The sequence below is a fragment of the Mus caroli genome, chromosome 18 (genome assembly GCF_900094665.2).
Source record: "Mus caroli chromosome 18, CAROLI_EIJ_v1.1, whole genome shotgun sequence".
Lineage (NCBI taxonomy): Eukaryota > Metazoa > Chordata > Mammalia > Rodentia > Muridae > Mus > Mus caroli.
Genome location: NC_034587.1, coordinates 73,681,588 through 73,706,228, shown reverse-complemented (window position 1 = coordinate 73,706,228; position 24,641 = coordinate 73,681,588). Strand labels below are relative to the sequence as shown.

General features: G+C 43.8%; 1 protein-coding gene across 1 annotated transcript in view; it reads right to left on the bottom strand.

Annotated features, from left to right (window-relative positions):
- The window catches only part of Loxhd1 (lipoxygenase homology domains 1), a 101,273-nt gene extending 78,324 nt beyond the window's left edge, over nt 1-22,949 (bottom strand). The window contains exons 1-7 of the mRNA XM_021150699.1: nt 22,820-22,949; nt 22,237-22,397; nt 21,190-21,276; nt 20,402-20,537; nt 5,882-6,036; nt 5,133-5,293; nt 261-337 (exon numbers count right to left, since the gene is read on the bottom strand). Of these exons, the coding sequence (XP_021006358.1) occupies nt 261-337; nt 5,133-5,293; nt 5,882-6,036; nt 20,402-20,537; nt 21,190-21,276; nt 22,237-22,397; nt 22,820-22,850 (808 nt within the window). The 5' untranslated portion in view covers nt 22,851-22,949. The remainder of the gene's footprint in view (nt 1-260; nt 338-5,132; nt 5,294-5,881; nt 6,037-20,401; nt 20,538-21,189; nt 21,277-22,236; nt 22,398-22,819) is intronic.
- Nucleotides 22,950-24,641: the final 1,692 nt, after the last annotated feature.

Genomic DNA, 24,641 nt, shown 5'->3' with positions numbered 1-24,641 from the left:
TTGGCTGGTGTTATTGTTCTTATTACTCTGACGACCCATATGCATTCAGGGCCTAACACCATGCCACACTTGGACTGTGTGTTTAAGTACAGGCTTTCGAGAAGTTTCCAGACCACCAATGCCTTTTTTCTCCACCACCCTGTGCTGCTTTCACGAACTAAAAAGTGAAGATGTGTCTAAAGATCGAGGTCCTGTTCAGCTAGGGAAAGGCAACTGTCATGCCAGTGAACACCCACCACCTGGCCATCAGGACAACTCACTCTTGAGCGTGGCATTGCTGTCACTGGGCAGCAACTCTCGGACCAGCTGTCCATCATCTTTGTCTTTGTCCAGCCACCTTGAAAGAAAGGAGATGGGTGTTTAGATTTTTTGAGTGGAACAGGTGGGCACTCCGACTGTCATATCCCTCATGCAGGGTCGCCAGGGAGGTCTGGATCTCTGATTTCAGCAGAAGAAATTGGGACTCTGATATCTCCTAGAAAAGTATTTTAACCCAAACCAGGAGAGGAAGATTTTTTTGGAGAAGGCTAAGTGCCGATTGAGACTGGAAAGATGACAAGATGTTGGAGGGGGGGAGGGAGGGAGGGAGAGAGAGAGAGAAAGGAGAGAGGACATCTCAACAGAAAAACATATCCTGGGATGAAAGTCTAGGGGCTGGTGAAAGGCCCACATAGACAGAATGCAGCAAGTGAGAGACGAGTTGCTGGCCAATGAGGAATGGGCAAGAACGGGCCACAGGCTCATGATAAAAGGCTACTGATGTTGTCAAATACATCTCCAGGTGGACTGTATATGTGGCACTGTGACAAGGGTTCGCTATGGGAGAAAGCAGAAATAGACACCATTAGGATAACATAGCTCAGGCTGCTGATATCCTAGAGTATGACCAAGAAGAAAGGATAGGCCAAACGAGGCACTGAGGGCAGAGTTGAACCGAATGTGTGCTGTAAGGATTAGAGAGAGGAGGACTTGTGGTGAGGAGGTTGAACTGGAGTCTTCAAAAATAGGTGAGGTGTGACTTCAGCAAAGGTAGGTCTGAGGTCTTCATGTCTCAGCTGGTAGCTATGCCTTATCAACACGTCATAGTGAGCAGTGGTTCCAGTCCTCTATTGGCGCCCCCCAGAGGGAAGGAATGGGGAATATCTACCTGCAAGATACCGTTCCCTTAGAACACCAAGGCCAAGCCCAAGAGACAATCATGTCTTATCTACAACCCACAGATAGGCTGGTTTGTTACCCAGTGCTGGTCACTGTTCTCTATGTCTGGCTTCTTAAGCTGTGGAACCCACAGGGAACCGTGCAACTGAGTGTGGGAGTTGTGAAACTCAGGCCGCAGCAAAGCGGTTCTGATGCACAACGACCCAACTTAGTTAAAGAAAAACGGGGTAATAAATCCAAGATGGCAGTGCTGGCCTGTGCTGTGTCGGGTGGCTTCACTACAGCCAGAGGGCTCTGAGTCTACAGCATGCATCTGTACATGTTCCTGCACATGGCACCCCATGGAACAACACCAGTGCAACCTGAAGCTCGAGGGCCCCGATTTGAGAGCATTGTATGTTACGATTTACAGCATGTTTATTGTACATACAAGTTTTTCCTGCTCTTATGGAAACATAACGGTTTCATCCTTCAACACAAAAGCCTTTAATATTTTTCTAGTATCGCTTCTCACTAAAATGACAAATTATAATATGTTTGAATGTTGTTGCATTGGAATATTTAATTTTTATAATTGTTGTTTGAGTTTCTGGCTTGAGTTCGACTTAAAGATTATCAACTGAATGTTGGCTTGGGTTCAAACAGAATTTCCAACAACTTCTGAAATAATCCTAAGCATCCTTTTGCCATTTTGCAAGATGTATCTGTGCAAAGCAGGCATATCAACATTGACAGCTAGAAAATCAAGATATCCATCAATTCTTAAAATATCGAAGGTACTATGAATGCTGTAGGATCAAATATTCAGACAATGTTCAACTTTTCCCATAAAAATCAGCAAACATATCCACCTCATTATAAATTAGACAATTAATTTAAAAATAATTAAAAACTGACTTTGTCTCTAATGAATGGTTAAAATTGTACATATACCAAAGGGTTGTCTTACAACAGATTTCTTTATGATTTATTATTCATAATCTTGCCTTTGTAAAACTATTTTATTGACTTAGACACCAGTCTCACATATAAACTTCTTAGGCAAAAAGAAACAATGACAGGAAAAACTTTAAGAGAATTGCAAAGACCAAGCCTATTTTTTCTTGGCAGAACATCTCCCGACTTTATGCCTCGTGCTTGTCTTCAAAGCCCTTCCATTCACACTCTGGAGTGGGGAGGGCTCTCCAAGCCTATGATGTTGAAATATTCATTACAATAAAAACATTTCTTGCATTCTAAGAGACTGGAACTTTGGCTGGCCCTCACAGTCTGGGCTAATAATACATATCCTGAGGTCAGTGAAGACCTACTATCCTACTATGTACTGCCCTAATGTGTATAAGACTGCTGTCCTTCTGTGTACAAAACTGCTGCCCTACTATGCCCACTTGCTTAACTTACCTTTAAGAAACAGTGTAACAACAATCTTTCTTGCTATTGATTTCCCACTAACTCTTCCAATCTAAGCTATGCATAGTTGTAATCTTAAGTTATCAACTTCCATGCTGCTGGCCCAAGAGTAATGTGTGTGTGTTTATATGTATGATGTTATGGTAATTATTTGCTGAAAGCAAAAGATAGGCTGAAAGTAGCCTTATAAAGTTAATATCCACTGTAAATGCTGGAACCCCCATTTGGACATACAGCTTGGTAATGTCTGCTTGTTATCTGGGTCGGCCGGGGTCAGTGACTTAAGCCCTTGTAAAACTCTGTGTCCCCTCATTCCTTACTCAGCTGATGCTTTCTGTGCTGTTAAATAGAAGAGAGAGCAAAGCCCTTTGCTAAGGACATGCAGACTTAGAGCGAGGGACAGACACGTTTACAAGGCTTCAGTATTCAAGCAGGCACAGATGCAAACTCACACAACGGCAGATACTGGGAGGAGAACCAGGCTCTCTCTGGGTTAAATTTCACCAACGGCAACATTTTAATTTATTTTCTTTAATGATCCATGACTGAGCTCACCATTAATGCAGTCAAACTGGCACAGGAGCCTACAAGGGAAGCCAAGGCTCTCCTTCCTCCCTGCACACAGCTCAGGACTCCTGAAGGGCCAGTGACACATGCGCTCTTCATCTCTTTATATTTATCAGATACCCAGAGCCCAAGGGCTCCCACTCCCTGGGGACCTTGCTGTCAGCTTGTATTAGCTAACACTAAAATGCCATCCACTTATGTAGGCTTTGGGGCTGTGATTCAGAACACTGGAGAGATGAAGCAGAGATGCCGAGGCACAAAGATTCATAGTGGCATTCTCAGCATTGGTGGCACAGGATTTGGGGACCACAAAATGCTAGATACAGTCCCTCCATTGGTGCTTTCCCTTCTCTGTCTTGCCAAGGTCACTGACAGCTCCCATAGTCACAGAGCCTGCAGGAAGGGTAGCAGGGACATTGCCATGGACAGAAGCAGATAGGTCATGAACCATCAGAAGATCCCACCTGTTGTTCATTGTCCCCTCCATTCACCTAGCCCCAGTCCCTCCCCATTGGTAACAGGAAACCACGACACGTCCTTTTGTTGTTACCTAAATACTTCTGAGGTATTAATAGACATAGTTTTAAAAAAGCTATTTCCATTCAGCTCAAACAATTCAACCTAGTTCTGCCATGAGGTGTTGCTAAATGGATGGTAGCATGCTGGTAGCTTCATGACTGTCTCCTGGACTCACAAGAGTATGCACACACCACACACACACACACACACACACACCCCACACACACATCACATACACAGCACACACACACAGCACACACACCACATCCACACACACACAGCACACACACAGCACACACACCACATACACACACACACACAGCACACACACCACATACACACACACACATAGCACACACACCACATACACACACACACAGCACACACACACACACACACACACACACACACACGCATGCAGCAGGTGAAGAATGGATCAGTGTGTGGTTTCAGGCCCCAGGTTAATCAGTGTGCTGCTCCCAGGAATTAACACAGGTCAATGAGGAACACTGGGTTTTCACAAGACACTGATGCCTGCCCTTGTCCTAAAATGTCTCTTTTGACAACTTTAGAGATCAGCAGGAGCTGCTGGCTGTGCATGGAATGCAAAAAAACAAAAAACAAAAAACAAAAAACAAAAACAAAACAACAAACAAACAAAACAAAACAAACAAACAAACAAACAAACCACTGCAGAGACGTTTCCTCTCTCTTAGGTTGAGGGAAGGAAAACCAAAGTCAGGTACTTGAAATGATGTAATCAGGCAAGAGATCGGATCAGACCATTCAAATAAAAACAGACTTGTATCTATATCTCATTCTATATCTAACTAGCTCTCTAACAGCACAAACACACTTAAATTCAGGAAATGTCTTTGTCTTAGTTAGGGTTTTACTGCTGTGCACAGACACTATGACCAAGGCAACTCTTATAAGGACAACATTTCATTAAGGCTGGCTTACAGGTTCAGAGGTTCAGTCCCTTATCATCAAGGCAGGAGCATGGCAGCATCCAGGCAGGCATGGTGCAGGCAGAGCTGAGAGTTCTACATCTTCATCTGAAGGCTGCTAGGAGAAGGCTGGCTTCCAGGCAGCTAGGATGAGGGTCTTAAAGCCCATACCCACAGTTGACACACCTACTCCAACCAGTTCACACCTACTCCAACAAGGCCATACCTCCTAATAGTGCCACTCCCTGGGCCAAGCATACACAAACCATCACAGTCTGGTTTTGTTTGTTTGTTTGTTTGTTTCATGAGAAACGCCATCATGTTGGCCCTAGGTGTGCAGTAGAGCACCTCTGTCCACCAGGGGTAGGGTAAAAATGTAAGACTCAGATCTACACACCTCCTGCAAGGCCACGTCTTTCTTGTACCAACTACTACCGTAAGCCACTATTTTCCTTGCTGTTCCTCCTAAGGGAGATGAGTCTTTCTCTAGTCCAAGCTGGAAGAAAGGAAAATAAAGGTCATATGTACCTGAGGCAGGGGAACTCCACGTTGTCACTCTCGGGTTGTCCCTCTTCTCTCACCAGCACCCTGTCCAGGTACCAGCCACTGCCAGAGCCTTTGCCGTCATGTCTGACCCTCACCCTCCTCACCTTCCTCATAGTGACAGATTCAATGGTAAACTCGTCAGCCTTAGGGAAAGAAAAGACAGCAAGGTCATGTAGATAGATGGTGGCTCCCCTGAGACCCAACACCAAGTGGGGACACACTGCAGAAATCAGAAGGCAGAGCTGAAAGGATGTGCTACAGTTCTTGCACAGGTGAACATGAACACACACCACCACGGAGAACAGAAATATAAAATACACTTAATAATCACAGATAGACCTAAGCCTACCTACAACCTCCAGCTCAGACAAGTTTTACCAACACAGCTTTCAAGTGCTGACCCTTGGGTTGGCTCAGACAGTCCTCCACTTGCACCCCAAGGCTCACCTCGCCATCACCAAGAAAGGGGTAAAAGAAGGAAGAGCAAAGATGTCTACAAACCCCTTTCACCTCTAAGTCTCCACCAGCGAAGTCAGCCCTGTAGCTGCCATGGATGTCAGCAAATGATAGTGAGCCAAATGACTCCCTAAGCCCCACTCCCCCTCATCTGGACAGATGTTACCTCACTGCTGAGGTCCCAGCACCTGCCATCAACTCTGCTTCAGGAGAGCAGGGAAGAGAGGAGAAAGCAGAGGTGGGCTGGGGGAGGGGTGCACAACCTCAATACTTACATTGCCTTTCTCAAACAGGTCCGTGTTGTTCCTGCAGTTGTAAAGCAGCCGCTCCCCTGTGTCCCCCACATCACCAAAAAGGCAGAGGTAGACATTGGCATCAGTTCCTGCACCTTCAAGTTCCCCTGTGCATACAGTCACACGATACCGAGCCACTGGCAGAGAGAGAGGGGGACACCATTGGCTGACTATCACATTCTCATGCCTAAGCTCCCACATCTACTTCTTTATTGGGATGACTTCATCCCTTAACCCAAGTCCCAAACTCCACTGATGTGAGCCACTTGGGAGCTGACTCACGCCAAGCCTTGGCATTGACAGGCTGGAGGTTCTTCATTCCCATCGCTCATCAAAAAATCCAATGGGAAATGTTTGCAGGAATTCAAATGCCTGAGGTCCACTGTAGACTTCCAGAGGTAAGACCCTTGAACAAGACTGACTTATTCATGAACACCTTCTGTGGATTCTGATGGAAAGAAAAGAGTGGCTCCTAAAACTGGGGTTCAGTGGAAATGGAGAGAAGGCGACAGATTGGTGAAGTAATTTAGAGGCAATTCTTGCTGGTGGACCACATAGATAATCAAGAGAAAGAGAGACATCAGGTTTTATTTGGAGAGAGGTGCTGATAAGGAATAGAAGAGCTGGGGTCAGGATAAGGCTGAGAGTGGGGATTAGGGTTCTGTTTTGGTCACCGTATGATTGAGATATCAGTTAGATATTTAAAAAGCAGAAGTCAGGAAGAAAGTTAAATATATCTGGAGGGCCAGGTCTGGTAAAAATGACCTAAGTCATCACAGAGAAGCACATTCCACTTCCAGCCCTGCAGAAGGCAAGGGCCATGGTGATGAAAATGTAGTCAGAGACTGAAAGAATATTTGAAGATAAAATGGGTCCCAAACTCTCCGGATTTGAGTTAAAAATATCCATCTGCGTGTTTGACATTTTATAGAAAATGAGCTCTGAGTAGGAAAACTCCAAAGAGATCTACTTCTAAACACATCATAATAAACCGTCTAAGAGCCGAAGACAAGGAGGAGCCTTCAGAGGGAGCAACAGGAAACTGGGCACAAGGGATACACAATAAAGATTAACAGACAACTTTTCATCCAAAACTATGGAGACCAGAAAGCAGTTGAACGCTATATATATTCAATAAGCTGAAAGAAAAGGACCATTATCCAGGAATTCTATATCCACTAAAGCCATCCTTCAGGATGAATGATAAACGAAAGTATTCCAAAATAAGCGAGTACTTCAAGAATCTTTTATCACTAAAAGACCTTCTCTGTAACAAATATTAATGGAAAATCTTCACGTTAGACAGTAGAAGGTAACTTGAATTCACTTGGAGAACTACGGGTCATCAAAAAAGATAAAGTGAATTGTATATGTGTTTTTTTTAAACACCTATCTTCTCAGATTTTATATAAAACACAACATCAGAGAAGAATTAATTATAAAACTGTACTGATAAATCTGTAATATGTAAAAATGCAAATAGGGTATCACATATCCTAGACAAAGATACAATTTAAATGACACCAGTCGTATGAAGGAGCATGCAGAGGAGTGAGATTTTATGTACTATTAAAACTAAGTCGACATTACTTTGAGCTAAATTGTTCTAAGTTAAACTGTGGGTTGTAATTTGGGGGAGACTACTTAGAAAGTAACTGAAATAATATGCAGTGAATGAACCCAGTAGAGCTGGCCCCATGTCTTGTCTGAGCAGCACTGAGCAGTGGCAAGAAAGATGTCCCTGCCTCTTGCTGCTGACTGAGGCAGGGAGCTGGCCCCAACCCAACAGGTATCTTGGGAGAGCAGACCCTGCTGGCATGGGTTTGGAAGAGCTGTCCCCACACCCTGCTGGGTGGTTCTAGAAAGCCAGTCCAGTCCCTTGGTGATTGCTACAGGCAGGAGAGCCAGCCCTGCCCCTTGCCTGGGCAAAGCATGAGAGCTCGTCCTAGCAGCACAGATGTGGGAGAGCCAGCAGGCTGACCAACTCAGCTATCACCCAGGCTCAGATCCAGGGCTTTGAGCTTGCCCACCCCAACATCTACCCTATCTATGAACCGCTGGAGCACATGAAAGGGCTGGTCCTACAGATCCAACACCTCAGGGTCTCCATGAGACAGAGCAACAACATCTGAGAGGAGCCCCAGTGAGGTTCCAATATTGATAGTGTAGCAGAAGCCAGAGGCCTTGAACCAGACCATGACTCATTGCAGTGAACACTTGCAAGTAAAGATGTGTGAACAAAAGGGTTGACTGTGGGACACATTGTAACAAACTGAAGCTTCCACAGCCAGATGTTTTTGATTTGGCTGTTGTTTTGTTTTATTTGGAAGGGAAGGGAAGAGGAGGAGGAGAGCCGATACAGAGGGATGGGAGATTAGTAGGATCTGGGTGCATGACGGGAATCTCACAAAAAACAATAAAAAGGTTTTTTTTTTTTCATTTATTTATTTCATGTATGTGAGTACACTGTTGATCTCTTCAAACACACCAGAAGAGGGCATCAGATCCCATTACAGATGGTTGTAAGCCACCATGTGGTTGCTAGGAATTGAACCCAGGACCTCTGGAAGAGCAGCCAGTGCTCTTAACCACTTCACCATCTCTCTAGCCCCCAGTAAAAAGTTTTTTTTTTTTAAGGAAGACTTATGACACATGTAAATACTACTGTATTGATAATTACGTTAAATGTGATATGTCACTCATAAATGGACTTAGCGTTTCAATCAGAAAGCAGAGTACGGTAGACCCTTGATGCTACTGCACACAACCAGCCAATGCAAGATGTGTTGTTGACATAATGAGGGATTCTAAAGAGAGCTTGAAGGCATTAAAGAAGATTCACAAATACCTTGAGGTTGCAAAGAGCTTGAGAATTTACAGTGAGATGAAGTGAGATGTGAGTAAGAAGTGAGATGAGGGCAAAAGGATCCTGGAAGGGCTTAGGCTGAACAAATTCCCATCAATGTGGAGAAGCGGAGACCCCTGCATTCCCACTAGTCTAGGTAAGGGGCAGAAAGGACAAGAAAGATGATACAGTTGAAAACTGTCATCTGTTGAACATCAAAGGGAACTTTTGTAGAGAGACTGTCAAAACGGACATGGATCTAAATATCTTATCCCCGAGAGATACACTTTAGATCCTTCAACATAGATGGGTTGAGAGTAAAGAATGATAGCTAAAACTGATTTGAGATTAAAAAAAAAAAAAAAAACCAGATTCAGAAAGTGAAAAACTGAATAGGTTTTAAAACTACCCACAAGGAAAAGCTCACGCCCAGATGTCTTGCTGTGGATATCTACTCTACATTTAAAGCAATAGGGGAAAACAATATAATTTTCTTTGAAGACTGTGTAACAGGACGAGTGAGCCTATCGATTTACCTTTCTTCTAGTTGGACCAAGTACCTGACGAGAAGCGATTTAAGAGAGAGGACGCTTATTTTGTTTCAGGGATTAAAGTGACTAAGAGCATCCTGGCAGCAAGGCATGCAGTAAGAATTCCTCACAGCTATGCATGAAGCTGCTTGCTCACAGCTGGATGGGGCACAAAGTAGGGAGATAAGGCTGCCCACGTTCAATTCCCTTCCTTCCTCCCTCCCCCTCGTGAGCTCCATCTACCCCTCAGTGCATGAGATGGGAGATGGTTCCACACACATTCTAGTTGGGTCTTTCTTACTCTGGATAGGTCTCTCTCCCTTAGCTCATCTCTTCTAAAATAACTTCAAGACATACCCAGGAAGGTGTGTGTGTGTGTGTGTATGTGTGTGTGTGTATGTGTGTGTGTGTGTGTGTGTGTGTGTGTGTATGTCCTAGGTGATTCTAAATCCAATCATTTGGTAAAGAAATTAGCCACCATAAACCCACCCTTTGTCAACTTGACATTTAAACACATCACTGTAATCTATAATGTTCTACCCCTGACCAAAAGGCCTACGCCAGTCTCATAACACCAAATGTATTCAGTCAAGATTCAAAAGGTACCACAGGGGCTGGAGAGATGACTCAGTGGATAAGAGCACTGACTGCTCTTCCAAAGGTCATGAGTTCAAATCCCAGCAACTTCATGGTGGCTCACAACCATCTTTAATAAGATCTGATGCCCTCTTCTGGTGTGTCTGAAGACAGCTACAGTGTACTTATATATAATAATAAAATAAATCTTTTAAAAAAAAACAAAAATAACAAAACAAAACTAAAAAACAAAAGGTACCACAACCTTACAGTTTCCTGGGTAGGACCTTGCACCTGAGACATCTTTCCTTTTGTCCTGGTGCCAAGTCCCTGATTTGCTTTAACATCATTAACATCCTTTAATGATTACAGCCACTTTGTCTACACCCACCTTGTCTGTGACTTTAACTGACTTCTTTCCAAACTTTCCTTTGTTTGTTTNTTTGTTTGTTTTTTACTTCTGTCTAGCCCACCTTCTGCTTTGAATCCTCACTGGAGACCTTACTAAATGCAATGCACAACAAACCACGCCAGAACCTGCAGTTTCTTAGCATCAAGTTAAATACTCCACAGCTTTCCAACTCAGCCCCATTTGAGTTTCCATGACATGGGTAGAACGTAGCCAGTTTCTCTGACAGAATGTAAATCCCATGGCCTCTGGCCCAGTTCTTGATAAGATCACCACTTCCTTCTGAGGCTCTAAGTGTAGCTTTTGTCTGTCAATATTTCTGTTGGCACCCTGGTCTTCTGCACTCCCGCTAGAACAGCTTACGGGATTCTGGGCCTTCCCTAGCCTTCACCTCCAACCTTGGCCATCGTCCTTCCCCAAACCAGTTCCAATGGTGTGACAACTGCGTGCTCAGTTTCTCACCACACAGAAGCAGCCTTGCTCCCAGGTACCCATCTTCTCCATTTGTTATTTTTCTCCTTGCTGTGGCCAAATGCAAAAGGCAAATGACAAAGAGGCTTGTGCTGGCTCACAGTTTAGGAGCTATAGCCCATCACAGCAGGGATGTTACCACAGGAAGTGGCTCTCGGTGGTGGCAGAAGGACTGTGAGGGACCGACAGCAGCAACACACTAATATTTACATTTGTTCCTTTCCCCTTTCTTACAATTTAACCCTCAGCCCATAAAATGGAACCTTCTCAATCAGGGTGGGTCTTTCTTTATCTAGTCCTCTCTGAAATGACTTAAAAGATGCACTCAGAGGTTAAGTTATCTCAGTTTTCTAGGTGACTCATTCCACTCAAGTCCATATGAAAGGTTAATGATCATCTTAAGGGACTCATTATGAAGCTCACACATTCTCGGTACCAAAGCTTATAATGGAATCTATGGGAAAACAAGTCTATAGACTAATATCTTCTATGAACATAAATGCAAAAATCCTCAACACAATAGCTGTAAACCAAATATTGCATCATAGATAAAGAATTATACACTATGAATTAGTGTGGTGGTTTCTGAGGAAGCTGGGAATGGATCTACCTCAAGATTCAGTTATATAACTCTTGGGCATAGACACAAAGGACTCTATATCCTGCTGCAGAGACACTCGCTCATTTATGTCCGTAGTTGCTCTATTTATAATAGTCAGGAATCAAAAACAGCCTAGATTTTAACAGATGAATAAAGAAAGAAAGGGTGGCGCATGACACAGTGGAACATTGTTTATTTGTTTTAAAATGAAATAATGAAATTTGCAGGTAAATGGATGGAACTAGGAAAAAGTCCCTGAGGTAACCCAAACCCCAAAAGATAAACCTAGTATGGATTCTCTTGTATGTGGATGTCAGATTTTGAGCCTTTGATAAGCATGTCAGTATAACCACAGAGTTTTGGTATAGAGCAAGGGGGTTGGGGGAGGAGGGATCTCTCAAGGAAGGAGAAATAGAAAACATAGTTATGGAGACACAGGGGAGGGACTGGAATGGATCACTGAATAGAGAGGAGGAGGGAAGATGGAGGTAAAGGAAGGACTATGAGGACAGCTAACACCATCTGAGTGGTAACGTGGGAAACTACTACTATAGAAACGTCATATATAGAGATATGAAATGTAAATAGAGTCACTAAATAACAGAGGAGACAAAGCCCCAGCTAGACAAGTGAACACCCCAGTGCTAGAAATGAGTTCCATATAACTGAATTGTTGGCAACGGGAGCCCCATGAGAATCCCCAAACAATTCAGTTTATTCCAAGGTTATTGGTTTTGCTACACAAATTGATGACAAGGCCCCTAGTGCTAAAGTCAACACTTACATATCTCATTGAACAAGAAGAAGTCGCACTAGAACCTCACTAAGCCTTCACCTCTATGGACCAATGTTCACGGTACTGGAGGGCACTCTGCACGCTACCAGAGGAGAAAGGTAAACACTAACTCAGCCTTGCAGTCTGCAATGGTGGCCTGTCTGGAGGATACTATGATGCAATAGTTTGTGATCTGCAATGGTGGCCTGGCTGGAGGATACTACGATGAAATAGTGGCACAAATGATGCAGGAGCAACCAACCACTGTCTTATAAGATTTAAGGCTTCTTCCATGAGAAGGAATGCTTGCCTGAAACTACTCAGGCGGCCAAGAATCTGAGACTAGAGAAGTCATGGACCTAAGGGAAAACAAACATTATTGTTCTGCTAAATGAACACAACAATGAAACGACTCCTGGTGATATTTTGCTGTCTCCATAGATCAGTGTCTTACTGAGCTGTCACCAGAGAGGTTTTCTCTTTCCATAGATGGGAACTTACAGCAAGGCCAATAAATAGACAATGTGCAGAGAGTGAGAGACTTGGGAACACTCAGCCCTAAATGCAATGTTTTCATCACTATGCAGAAGAGGAGGCAGAACAAGTGTAAGAGCCAGAGGGATGGATGACACCAAGGAACCAGTCTTCCAGATATAACAGGACTCACGCACAGATAAACTTAAGAGCAAGCAGCAGGATGCACAGGACCAACATCGTTTAAAGACAGATGGAATCCCAGTGCTGAGAGGGAGAAGTGAGCAAGAGCTCCCATGTAGATATACCAAGAAGCTTCACCAACTGACAAAAGCATGCAAAGGAAATATCCATTTTCTCCAATGGGGTCTCACTGGATATATAAACTGCAGTTATCGGTAGGCCCCATGCCCAGCAATAGATAGCCACCACGAAGCTACTCAGGGGTGATTTTAGAGATTTTGTTGTTGTTGTCCCATATTGCTTTGTTTTGGTGCTTTTTTTTTTTCTTTTAACCTTACTGGCCTTTTGCTTTCTATAGTAGTTTGCAAGTTTATGTTTTATGAGTTTTGGTTCTCTCTCTCTCTGTTTCTTGTGTTTTTCTTTTTTAATTCTAGTTTGTTTTATATGCTTGTTTATTTTTCTAAAGAGAGAGAAAAAGAAAGAATTGTATGGGGAAGAAGTGGGGAGGATTTGGGAAGAGTTAAGAGAGGGAAAACTATGATCAGAATCTATTGTATAAAATTATTTTCAATAAAAGTCAATGTATAACTCAAAAATGTTTGATACAATGAGAAGCTAAATGAAATAAAATGCCTAATTGGAGTTTATACACACACACACACACACAAGAATGAGACACTATGACAAGATAGGACTTACCCTAGGAATACAATTTGGTTTAACTTCTAAAAACCAATTAATATAATATGGCATACTAGTAGAATAAAATATTTGGAAATGAACTTGCCCAAACAGGTGAAAATTTTATACTTTGAAAATTACAAAAATATCATTGAGATTAAAGATTCAATAAATTGACATGGGAATGTCGGTGTCCATGGACTGTGTGGGCTAACATCGTTAATACAGCATTAGTCTCCAGACAGAACTACTTTGATGCAATCCCTCTTAGAATTGCAGCTGACTTCTTTGTAGAACTTGATAAGCTTTTTCTCAAATTCATGTAATGTTGCAATATAAACTTCAAGGAGAAAGGCAGCAAGTGTTGCAAGATGTAGACAAACAGGGAACTCCCATGATACTGGTGAAAATGTGTCCACCTTTTGAAAAATAGCTCAGTGGTTGCTTACAAAGTTATGGGGGTGAGTTACTCAGACAGGGAAAGTGTATGCATATGAACACATGTGCGTGAATGTCAGAGTGGCAGTGCTAATGGTCACCAAGAAGCAGAAACAACCTAAACGCTCAACAGTTGAGCAGGTTACATCCATACAATGGAGCATCATCCGTTAATTAAAAAGAAATTACAGGCTAGAAAGATAGCTTAGCAGGCAGAGAGGCTTATACACAGTGCTGGTAAATGGCTCAGACAAAGAAGGAGGATAGAATCAACTCTCAAGAATTATCTTTTAACAGCCATACATGAACCATGATATGTGCACACACACTAAGTTAGATAGATAGATAGATTAGATGATAGATAGATAGATAGATAGATAGATAGATAGATAGATAGATAGATAGATAGATAGATAGAGGATAGAGATAGATAGATAGATAGATAGATAGATAGATAGATAGATAGATAGATAGATAGATAGATAGATAGATAGATAGATAGATAGATAGATTTATAAAGCACTAGTACATCTCATGGTGTTGGGGAATCTTGTGCACATGTTAATGAAAGGCAACGTTGTGTGACTCCATGTATCTGAAATGTCTGAAAGAGACAAAGCGGCTGAGATAGACACCAGCTTAGTGGCTGTCACCGGCAAGAGTAAAGGCGAGAAAAACAGACATGGGGGTTTTTTTAGACACGGAATTTGATGGTGGTAATGGATATATAGATCTGTCAAATACAGATCAAAAGACATTAGCTTATGAACTTTTAGTGGGTGAAGTGAATGACACATGAATTTATATCAATAAAGCTGTTGTTGTTTCTTTTTTAAAGAGAGACATTATTCACTGAAACTCCATCTATAGCCATGATGAAATTTATCAGAAATGAGACAAGTTGCTGGGAAATTTAGTGCACAGAATCTATTTTAATAATGTACTCATTTCCATATAGAGATGTCTGAAAAATCAATCTGACCATGAATCATGTGGGTACAGGAAGATATGGCATCTGTGCCAAGACATTTGTTAGAAGGCAAAGCTTTGAGCATGGAGGCCTGCCGTGAACAGAACGGGTACAGGCAGACACGAACGGGGTGAGTCAAAGCTCAGGAAACCATCTCTTGCCTCATAACCTTCACCCACCCCCCACAGAAACACATTTCTCAAAATTAAGCCATCCGTGCCTTCCCCGAGGAACTTTCAATGCTACACGGCTTTACATAAGTAGCGTTGTGTGTCCCCTGCAGATCGCATGGGTTGAAAGCTCAGTCCCCAGTCCCATTCAGAGGTGGGACTTTGGGAGGGACAGGATCACATGGACTCTGACCTAATGATTCATCCATTCATGGATTCCTACCTTAGGCTGCTCCTGGGAGGTGGGGCCTACTGGAGAAAGTAGGTCTTAGGAGGCATGCCCCGACAGATATATTGTCTACCTGGCCACCCTTTCTTCTCCTTCTCTACCTCTCTTCCCGTTTCCTGGCTGCCGTGAGGTAAGCAGCTTTGGTTTGTCACATGCTCCCTGCCGTGACGATCTGCTTCCTACATACCAAGGAACACCCACGGACAGAACTGTCTGAAACTGGGGGCTTTCGGTGACAGGTCATGATAAGAAGAGAAATGGGCAGCATTGGCTGGTGTGCGCCAACACGAGGAACCAGGGAAAAATCGAAGTAGCAAACCAAAGCCTTGTTCCAGTCTGATTCGCTGGTAGGTCTTGCTTTCTCAGTTGTCTTGCAAGTAAGTTCCCAAAAGCCAAATGATAGCAAACAGACATCCCTGTCCGGGGGATCCTATCCCCTTTATCCCAGGGCTTTAAGGTCTGTCCCACTGGAGGTCCTGACAAGTCCTTACTCTCTAAGCATCCCTCTGAGCCCACCAGTCACTGAGGTCCCAAACTGCCTGGCAAGACATCTGTGGACAATTGAAAGTAATTGCATTGTTAGTCATCAGCAGTGAGAGACTTTAAACAGATGGGCAAGTACCAGAACCTCTTGGGCTTTAATTTAAAAATTATGGCTCAGTCTGATTAACGAGCAGCAACAATATCCAACACTCATATCCAATGGGCTCCTGCCCACTCGTCAGTAGCATATAATCACAATGGGGAAAGTGGATCTCATTGGTTTTGCCATAGAACGGACCTCCTGAGGGAAGGGCAAGGTGGAAATAAATTGTGAGTTGGTACACGCTTTGTCCCCATCTCTAATCAGTACAATCACTCCAAAAAGCCTCTGAACAACCAGACATGACATTAATTGCTTGTTTGGCTGATAGTGGTTTTGTAAGCAAACTGGGAGTATACAACTTCAGACTCTAAGAATTGATTTTAAATTGGTCTTTACTCATCGGACATGACTGCAAGGCTCTCCATTAAAGGCTCTCTGGGACACCGTGCATGTTATCTGTTACCGACCAGCAGAGTGTGACTTTGCCTTTGGCTCTGTTTAGTGGTACAAGGAATAATGCAGATCACCGCTGGAGATCTGAGAGAAGACAGAAACATGTTCTAAGCACAAGAAAAAATTTTCATGAGCCAGAAAGAGTGAGTTCAAGGAACTTGAGTTAGTAGAGGCAAAAAAAAAAAAAAAAAGAACACCTCCAAAGACTGAAAGAAGGTATCAAAGATTCTTTATAGCCAAGACAGACAGATAGACATTCCACTAAAATTTTCTCATTGAAATGGTTCTCTGGGAGTAGCTGGAGACCTGGGATGAGGGAAGTTCTGGGGAGTCTCTGGAGATGAACCTTGCTGAGACTCCTACCACCAGGGGACATGGAGACTAACATGGTCACCTCCTGTAGCCAGGTGGGACTTCCAGTGGAGGGAGGGGGCTATCAACCTACCTACAAAACCTTCGACCCAGAATTTGTCCTGCCTACAAGATGTGCAGGGATAAAGATGGAGCAGAGATTGAGGGAACAGCCAACCAATGACTGGCCCAACTTGAAATATATCCCATGTAAGATACCCTGATCCCTAACACTATTGATACTCTGCTGTGCTTACAGACAGGAGCATAGCATAACTGTCTCCTGAGAGGCTTCGTTCAGATGCATATGAAAACATGCAGAGCGCCATGGCCAAACATCAGACAGAGCTTAGGGAGTCCTGAGGAAGAGTCAGGCATAGAATTGATTAAGCCAGAGGGATCAAGGACACAACAAGAAGACCTATAGAGCCAACTAACCTGGACCCATGGGGGCTCCCAGAGACTGAACCACCAACCAAAGAGCATGCAGTAGCTGGATGTAGGCCCCCTACATGTTTGTAGCAGATGGGCAGCTTGGTCTTCATGTGGGTACCCTAACAATTGGAGTGGAGGCTGTCTCTGACTTAGCTCCCTGCCATTGGATCCCCCTCCCTTAACTAGACTACCTAGTTGGGCCTTGGTAAGAGAGGGTGTGCTTAGGCCTACTTCAACTGGATGTTCCAGGGTGGGCTTCCCCTTCTCTGGGAAGACAAGAAGCCGGTAATGGGTGGAGGAGTTTGTGAGTGGGAATTAGGGGAATGGGGGACGTGATTGGGATGTAAAGTGAATAAAAAATAAATTTTAAAAAGGAAATCCCTATTTAACAGAACAGTTAAATTACAGCCAGGGAAAGCCTATATTCTGTGTACAGCTGCTATGAGTCTGTGGTCTCTAGTGTCAGAGCCCTTGCTGGTCCTGGCTTGGATGGACTTTGTAACTCGGGACACTAGCTGCCTTGGTAGGAAGCTTACAATAGCTGGGTCTCCATAGCAGTTACAACCAAGCCCCACCAGTTCCACCTTCAGGTGATTTCTTGAATGCGATCGTGTGTCCTCTAGTCTGCTCTGGCTCAGCCTGATTTTAGAGCCTTATTCTCTGCATGGAAAATCATATGTGGGTTTGTGTGTCAAACCCAAGCCCTCACACTGAGAATGGAAATATCCTGGCACACTAGAAGGGATGTGGAGATGAAGGGGTCAGGGGATTCGAGGGTAGGATGAAGTGAATCGTGGCATGAGGAAGACAAGGGCTGATCTGGGCCCTGGTTCCATTTCTGTTGCTGTGACCAGTTCCCTGATTAAAACCAGCTTTGGGAAGAAAGAGTGTATCTGGCTTATGATTCCAGGTTACGGTCCACGATTTCAGGCAAGTCAAGGCAGGAACTCAAGCAACTGGCCACGTTCACATCTGCCATCAAGAGCAGTGAGAAGGTAAGTGTGTCCTTTTTGCTTGTAACTTATCTTTGCACGGTTTAAGGCCCAGCCAGTGAGTGTTCCCATATCAATTAAGACAAATTCCAAAAAGCATGCCCAGAGACCAACTGGTCACAATCATACCCCGTTAGGATTCTCTTTCCTAACTAACTGGTGCATCAGCCCGGGAGTCCAATCAGCATAACTGGGTTTGGCCCCAGAACCGACATTTTAACGGGAAATTTAACCCTATGGGAAATTTGATGTAAATTGACCCTTGGCCATGCTCTACGAGATATTGCCTATTATGGACTCCATTGAAATCCCCATATCTAACTCACTTGCTGAGATTCTAAGCCTCAAGACCTCTAAGACCATTTGAAGACAGCATCTTTAAGAGATAATTAAAGTAAAATGAGACTATATGGATAGGAACTGATCCATTATGCTGACATCCTTGTAAGAGGGAGGAACTAGAACATGGGTGAGCAGGCACCCAGAGGACCATCTGAGAATACAAGTACAACTGCTTCTGGGGGGATGAGAAAGATGCCGAGAGATAAACCTTCCAAACGTCTTGATCATGGACTGTAGCTTCCGGAACTACTTGGAAACAACTTCCTGTTGTATCATCTACCTAATCCATATAGTACAGCCTTTTCGTACAACTACTCCAGTAAGCCATTGTACTATCCCAGGACCGTGGAACATCAAAAGTTGGTGTCAACAGTCTTGGTGAGGGATGTGGGACCCAAAACCTACAACAAGGGTCTGTAGGTACAAAGGCAAGTGAGGAGAATGTGCCCTGCCCTGTGCCCCCGTGGTTTACGAGGACAGAAACGAAGAGAGAAAGTTCAGCCACAGCAAAGAGCAGGGAATGTGCTGAACATTCTAGATAAAACTAGCAGATGTTTCCTTTGGGGTAACCTCACTAAAATGAGAAGCTACAGTTGGCTTCAAATAAAACCAAGTAAAAAGCTTTCACCAAAATGCTTGATGGACAAGACAAGAACAGAAGCATCAAGAAAATTCTGGAAGCTGTAAAGCGGCAGAAAGTGGGACATCCTTAGTCATGGTCTCGGTTGCTTCCTTGGGGGCAGTGCTGATATTCCCCAAATTTGCTGGATAAGTGTGTTCTAGGGTCCTACTGCAGACCCATTGGATTGGAAATGCTATCATGGAGCCCAGCAAGGTGTGGTTCAACAGTCCTCTATGTGATAAGGCACAGTACTAATTGCAAGTATTGTCTTCTTATTATCATAGATGGGATGACTTCATCTCTAGATGTTTGCTACATGTAAATGTATATATGTAATATATGAATATTTAACTCTAATCAAGTTATTTCAACAAACATATTCAAAGCTTCTACTAAGCGTACAGCTAACTACAGAGTGTCCAAAAGTGTTACATGATCACTTGTAAGTCAAGTTATTGAAATATTTAGGACAGCTCCAGGAAGCACACCTGGCTGTAATTTTCTGTGTACGCTTCACTTTTTATGATTTTTTTTCAATATCACTTTTGAAATAGTCCTATTGAAAAATTAAAAAGAGCCACAAGGATAACAACTAGGTTCATTTTCCTCCATACCAGCCCTGATCGATTGGTAATGTCTGCTGCAGTGCAGCAATGGCTATGAAGCTCATTTCTGACCTCATGAGAATGATTGGTAATGTCTGCTGCAGTGCAGCAATGGCTATNAAGCTCATTTCTGACCTCATGAGAATGTTGTGATCACTTGTAAAGTAGTGTTTCCCAGCGAACGGGACAGGGCACACTCTACATCTGCCATTATGCTGCTGCCGTAACCCAGAGGCAAAGTGGCCTCTCTTCGGTCCTTTGAAAGTGAATGCTGGACTCCAGGTTAAAAGCTTAATCCTTCCCCTACTGGTCTCAAACAGAGATAAAGGATTCACTGGGTACCAGCTTAGTGTGTCATTGAATGAATAAACAAACAAACAAACAAACAAACAAACACCAGATCCAGCTTTACTGTGTGGAGAAAACTCACCAAGTTTCAAAATGTGAAAGGTAAAGTTATTTCCTTTAGTCTTGGCATGTTCTGTTGTTCCCTGTGCATCCCTCATGTCCCCATGTGACCAGCTTGAAGATCTGTACATTTCCTCCTCCCCGCTCCCATACCATACCCATCACAAGAGTGTTCTAGCACCATGCCCTGGAATGGATTCTTCCAGCCAGTCTTGAGGCTGGAACTCAATTAGTTGGTCTGCTGCAGTGTTCAGAGAGGGCGGATGATGCACAGCAGAGGAGACTGCCAGGCCCTCACTGGCTCAGCAAGTAAAGTCCCACTGCCTCCCCACGGCAGCTGACGGCTCAATACTTACTTCCCATGATCCTCCGCACAGTTGGGCCTTCTGCGGTCATCTCCCTCACGATCTCATTGTCATCTTCATTGGCATCCAGCCAGCGATTGCAATTGAAGTTATATTTATCCTTATTGATGGTATTCATCAGAGTCATCTACAATGGGGTAGTTTTGGGATAAGCAGGTGGGACCACGGGATATCTCACCATAGCCTGTGGTTCTCATTCTGTTGTCCTAACCAGTGTGTGTGTGTGTGTCTGTGTGCGCATGTGTGTGTGCACAAGTGTTTATGTGTGTGTGTGGGGGGGGGTGCGTGCACACATGTGTGTGTGTGCATATACACGTATGTGTGTTTTCCTTTTTATTTTATCTTACTTTATTTTTTTTCAAGACAGGGTTTCTTTGCATAGTCCTGGAACTCACTTTGTAGACCAGACTAGTCTCAAACTCAGAGATCAGCCTGCCTCTGCTTCTCAGTGCTGGGATCAAAGGTGTACAGCCCCATGCCAGGTCTGCCTGCTATCTCATCTTAAGGAAGAGATCTTCTGGCTCTTGCAGAAGCCAGGTGATCAGACTGTTGTTTCTTTCCCTGGTCTCCAAGAAGCCAACATTCACCTTGCAAAACCAGTGGACACCAGAGCATTTTCTGTCTACTTTGAAAGGACTCTCCCTATCTGTGCTCATCAAAATATATGGCCCATGTCTACCCTTCCCACCTCCATCCTCACAAATAGAGGCATATGTATATGATATGACCATGAAATGTGATAGGCCTGGCTCCTTTCCACCCTTCAAGGCACATCTTACCTTTTCTAAATGCCACCCAGAGCCAGGGTTCTGCCTATCATGCCACGCCCGAATCTTATAGAACCTGCCGAGATCTGGGAGCTCCATCTACAAGGAGAAATAAAAAGGTCTGTGTGGACGAAGTCATAGGAATACATCTGTCCTCACAGCTGACCACAGGCAGGTGGGTGCTCCCTTGGGCTGCTTTTTCCCAGTAAGGATGGGTTTGCTTCTAGCCACACTCAAACATTCCATTCTCTCATGTCCCTGGTAACCAGTAGCTCATGGGACTGAGACGGCTCTGCGAAAGACATGTTCAGCCTGGGCTGGTGAAACTGAACAAAAATAACTGACCCACAGTGGGATTCAGCCAAGAGATCTTCAGGAACAGAATCCACATGGCAGCCCTGCAAATTAGCACAGGGCCACAGCCCCAGGAGTCTGCTGGGCACCGAGACAGACAAAAGGATCAGTACAGCAGCCCTGCCCTATCCCCAGGGGCTCAAGTCTGGCAGAGAAGACAAATGCATAGAGAGCAATGAGCTTGGTGGTGGAATTGAGGTATCAGTGGGGTGTTCGGAAAGGACAGCAGCAAATTAGAGGTTCTTCCCCTCAAAGGTGGAGTGCCGCCTCTGAGGGCAGAGACTCACTCTGTGTACATACTGCAAACTTCAAAGTTGGATTTTCTTTCAAAAGCTCCCAAATTCATGCTTTCCCTTAAATTTGGTCCTTGCACTCGAATGCAGCCAGGTTGAACAATCTAACTGTGCTCTGGGCCTCTGATCCCCACAATTCCCCTGTTCACCTTGCTCCCGAATGCTCCAAGCACTCCACGCTGGCTCTGTACCCTAAACTTCATCCTGGACTATTTCGGGTGGAAGATCAAACATAAGCTAAATCTCTTTCCATAAACTGCCTATTAATCATCAAATTTGCTGCTGCCATGGGAGCCCAAAGGCTCCAATGCACCTTTTGCCTTTAAACTTGGTCCAGCATAGAGAACTGCAATGTCCGGTGCTCCCTCATCTCTTTCCCATCTCCCTCCCGGCCATCCCATCTCCTTCCTACCCTGAACTTCTCAATGATGCCTGGCTTGAACCACTTGTTGTTGGGATTCAGAAGAATCTCATCTGTCCTTCCCTTCTTCCCGTAAATCTGGATGAAGATGGGCGAGTTGGTGCCGGCTTTCTTCAGATCAGTTGTCCAAACCCAAAGGGACCAAGGATATTCTACAAGACAGGTCACAGTGCATCGTAAACTCCAAAAGTTGGGGAGCAGGGGTGGGGGAGAAAGATGGAGGGATGAAAAGATCAGGATTGGAGTTTATTCACAATTGTGTCTGCTCTTAGAACCCATTAAACAAGCGCAGAATATATAAAGCCTAAGATCCCCTATTAAGAGAAAGGCCCATTAGTGTCTTGCATCGTGGCTAAAGATGGACTGCGTTTTAGCAGTAGACAAGAGCTGACTCCACCATCCTACAGCTAGTATATTGGGGCTCATTGAGTGAATCGCTCAGTTTAACCCCATGTCCATCACAGCAGCTCCTTCAGTTTAGGGACTCTGCTCTCTGCAAGAGTGAATGGCCTGGACCTTGCAGAACTGAGCTTCTATCTGGGAGGACCCCAGATTCTGGGTCCCTCAAACTTACTTTTCAGCCGCTTCTTCCTCAGAGACACCATCTCATAGAGCTGCCTCTCAATCAGCCCGTCTGCCTTCTTCTCATCCAGCCAGTTGCTGCAGGGGAAAGTCTGCTGAATGCCAGTGAAGGGGCACAGGATCACCACCTATAGAGCCAGACAGCACATGTATCCTGTGTGAGGTCCACTGGTGGGACCCACTCACTGCTCAGCAGCCTCCCCAGCCCTAAGGGCACAGGTGTCTGTGTTAGGACCTTCAGGAAATGGAACTTTTAAATCTTACTTTCTCATTAAATCTTAAAAAAAAAAAAAAACTCTTTTAAGATTTTTTTCTTTGCAGATAAGAAAATACTTTTCAAAAAATTATTATTTGAAAGAGAACGTCTTTCATGGTAACTGCTATCACTAAGTTTAGTGTAAAAAAGCAACACAGAGTTGGCTAAGCACTAGAAAGCACAGTCATCCAGTGCACAGTGCTTCAACTTAATAAAGGAGAAAGAGCACAGGACTAACTCACTACGAACAGAAAACAGCCGTAAAGAGAATTCAATACTAGCTCAGAAAACAACTCCTAACATGGGAGAAATAGAAAATAATGCATTTAATCAGTTTAATAACGTATACCAACCTCCTCAAACATAATTATCTCAATAAAACACTAGAAGCAGTTGCTTTTAAATAATAAACAAAGTCTGGAGGTGCAGATCATTGGTAGAACTTAGTGATCCCTTAGGCTTTATGCACATATACACAGACATGCACACACATGGACACTCACAGAGACACAGACATACACGCAGACACACAGAGAGAGACACATGCACACACAGATGCACGCACGCATGTCTTGCACACACACACCAAAAAACAAAACAAACATATACACTATTCAATTCTCTGTTCGGATGCTACGGCAGATCTTAGGCTACATACTCATAATTTGAAAGGAAATAGCAAAGTCTCCCCCTGGTTAAGGAGCCTGAAAACCAACCAAGCTGTGCAAAGGAAGACTTGCTGGCAGAGAAAACCTTCAAAGAATGTATGGAGAAATCATTAAAGTTGAAACACAGCTTAAAGGATGGTTATTTGTCAACTCAGCGCATGGAAAGCACTTAATCAGTAAGAAAGAGAAAGGGCCGTTTGTAAGAGCATTTGTGACGATACGAATGGTAAGATCTATGTGGTTACACTTGACAAAGACATGCACTGTGTGGAAGAAGAAAACAAAACTACATTGAAAAACAGTCTTAGAGACCTGAATTTTAAGAGGTCCAACATTCTCATAGAAAAAGTAAGTTGCTATATTAATGTGTGTGTGTGTGTGTGTGTGTGTGTGTGTGTGTGTGTGTGTGTGTGTGTGTGTGTGTGTGTGTTGATCTTTCCAAGGAACTCTAGATCGGTGGTTCTCAACCTAAAAGGTCATGACCCCTTTGGTGGTCACATAACAGATGCCCTGTATATCAGGTATTTACATTATGATTCCTAACAGTGGAAAAACGACAGTTGTAAAATAGAGAGAAGATAATTCTAGGGTGGAGGGTCACCAGGAACTATGTTAAAGTGTTGCAGTGTTAGGGGTGATGGGAGTCACTGCTGCAGATCCAGTGGGCATTTCATCAACCTGGGGAGAGTCTAGAATTCTCATGGGATATTAAATGGTGGCAGACGTCAGTCTGCCCTTTTAATAAAGGAGGAGGTTGGAGTTAATTTGTTCCAGCAGAAATAGTACAAATGTATAAAATGAAAGCAGTGAATGTTGCATTGGTGAAGAAATTTAGTAAAGCGCTTAGTGGAACAGAGTAGAAAGCAGAAAGGAGCTGGGGTTTTGTTTCT